This window comes from Propithecus coquereli, unplaced genomic scaffold (genome assembly GCF_000956105.1).
Source record: "Propithecus coquereli isolate 6110/MARCELLA unplaced genomic scaffold, Pcoq_1.0 Scaffold26, whole genome shotgun sequence".
In the NCBI taxonomy this organism is placed as follows: domain Eukaryota; kingdom Metazoa; phylum Chordata; class Mammalia; order Primates; family Indriidae; genus Propithecus; species Propithecus coquereli.
Window position 1 is genome coordinate 2,536,581 of NW_012148174.1, and position 2,468 is coordinate 2,539,048.

At 38.6% G+C, this 2,468-nt stretch overlaps 1 protein-coding gene across 1 annotated transcript in view; it reads right to left on the reverse strand.

Annotated features, from left to right (window-relative positions):
* SEC31A (SEC31 homolog A (S. cerevisiae)) overlaps nucleotides 1-2,468 on the reverse strand; it is a 113,846-nt gene that overhangs the window by 18,819 nt on the left and 92,559 nt on the right. Inside the window, exon 18 of the mRNA XM_012647146.1 lies at nucleotides 887-896. Coding sequence (XP_012502600.1) covers nucleotides 887-896 — 10 coding nt within the window. The remainder of the gene's footprint in view (nucleotides 1-886; nucleotides 897-2,468) is intronic.

Below are 2,468 nucleotides of genomic sequence, written 5' to 3' on the forward strand. Positions count from 1 at the left end.
ATTGTATTATAAATATAGCGAGAAAAACTATTCTAAAACTGAAATGAAAGGTTTTAAAATTACAATGTAAAAAAAAAATTACAATGTAATTAACGTAATGATCTACCTTACGCAAAAGGCTTAGAAGCACCACTGTGTTTCAACCAGTTATGAATGCCTATTATGTGCCGTGCCAGGGACAAAGTCTTGTATGTCATGGAGCTCATATTCCACTGGGTGGGAAAAGATACTAAATAAATAATACATTTTACGTCAGATGGTGGTAAGTGCTAAGGAGAAAAGTTAATAGAGGAAGGGAGCTAGAAGTGTTGGGGTAGTGAAGAAAGTCCTGATGGCTAATGGCACATTCGAGCAGACGTCTTGAATAAGTGCGGGAGGGAGCAATGCAGACACGTGGGAGAAACGTTCTAGGCAGAAGGAGCAGCAGCAAGTACAGAGTCCCTGACGCTGCGGTGCTCTCGGTGTGTTTAAGGAAGGAATGCCAGCGTGTCTGCACAGGAGAACGGAAGAGATGAGGCCATCGAGGATGATATTACAGACCAAGTTGTGCTACAAAAATACTTTGTGCTATTTACACATAACTGAAGTGAAAGCAGTAAATCCACGCTGCAAAACTATTCCAGTTATTGATTACAATGGACTCTTGTGGAAAAGAACCCTTACAGGCCCTGCTCAAAGCTAATCCCATCTAGCTATAAACAGGAGCCCTAACCCAAGGGTGCAGGGGCAGCTAGGCAGGAATTGCAAGAATAGTTTTTCTTTTGTCATTTTTTTCTGCCCAGATCTCCTGGGTACCTAGAAAGATCGTATGATGATCTAGAGGAGATTAAATTCTACAAAAAATTTATGGGACCATATATTACGTGTCCTCCCATCCTCTCTCTACTGACCCATACCTGAAGGAGAAATGGAGTCGTGCCAATTCTTATTAGCACTCCTCCAGTTTTGAATGACTATGGCCTGTCTCTCTTTAGAGTGTGCTACAGGGCTAGCATGTATCTGATTACCAGTTTCATCTGCTCTCTTGCTTCCAGCTTGGTCTTTCCATCACTCCCAGAATGCCAGGCATCTATGCTTATCGCTTTCCTGAGACTTCCAGTATAGGGAACTGCCTTCCCCAAGACTAGCAGAAGGCCGCACATATTAATACTCAATGTTCGATGAAACAACAAATTCCAGAAGCTTTTTTTTTTAAAGTAGACAAGCAGCCAATGCTTAAATAAACATTAAATGTTTGTTGACAGAACATGAAATTTCATTTAAAACAAGACTGGCCTTGTGGAATTTTTGTTTTTGCCAATACACAGATGTCCTCTAACTAAACTAAGTGTTATAAAATCAGTTGCTGTAAATATGAATATGACTCCAGTATCTAAAACATTTAACTATCTTTAAGATCTCCGCAAAATACAGAAGATGATCTATCTACTCTGAAAAACTTCAGTGTAAGCTCAGAAAGAAATCCTAAATCTGAGTTTCTCATATACCACTATATGTTCTATTTATGTGCCATACATAAACAGGTTTGTTGATGAGAGGCAGTAGAGCTTGGCAGTTGAGAGCATAAATTCTGGAGCCAAACTGTCTGGGTTTGAACGGGGGCTCTGAGCTTAGGTGTTACTTAACTGCTCTTTGCCTTAATTTGATCATCTGTAACATAAGAATGACAAATCTACCTACCATAGGGTTATTGTGAGGGGTAAGTGCATTTATACATAACAAGCAATTAAATACATTTCTACATATAATGTAAACTATGTAAGTGCTAGCTTTATGACTTTTATATAAGCTTATTAGAAATATACCTTGTACGACTTTAAGTTGTAATTATGAAAGAGTTTCATGAAGGATTACTTTAATTAAGCAAAATATGAGAAAAAATACATACAGGATCTGTGGCTGAAGAAAGGCAGCGCTGAATAAGATCCTCAAATGTGGTCTTTAGAATGAGGTGCTCATCTGGAATAGGTTTCTTGGTAATTTTTTCTGTTGGTAAAGACTGCACATGCTGGAAGAAATAGTATCATAAAATAATCAGAAATAACGAGAAGGTACCTCACACACAAAGTCCTGAATCTATGTTGAGAAAGAGAATCAACAGTGTTGTAGACAGGCCTATTCAAAATCAAATGAAAATTTAAGGTGTGAAATCCTCTGAGATGAGTAAAAACGAAAACCAGATATCTAGAAAAAGGTATAAGCAATGCTACAGCTTGGATTTCCTAGGCAGGACTGGATATTTAGGGAACATACGTTGGGCATTATTGGCTCTAACTGCTGTAACTGATGGGAAGTAAATGTGAGCCAGCAGGAAATAAAAACAAGGTATTGGAAAACATGGCTGGCTAGTTAGTGTGGCTGCCTGCTCTGCCTGCTGGCTCATTTTTGTATATCCTGGCATGCTTTTGTTCTTTGTTTTATTCTTAGAGGTTGTTAACTGGGCTGTGATCAAAACTGCAAGATTAAGC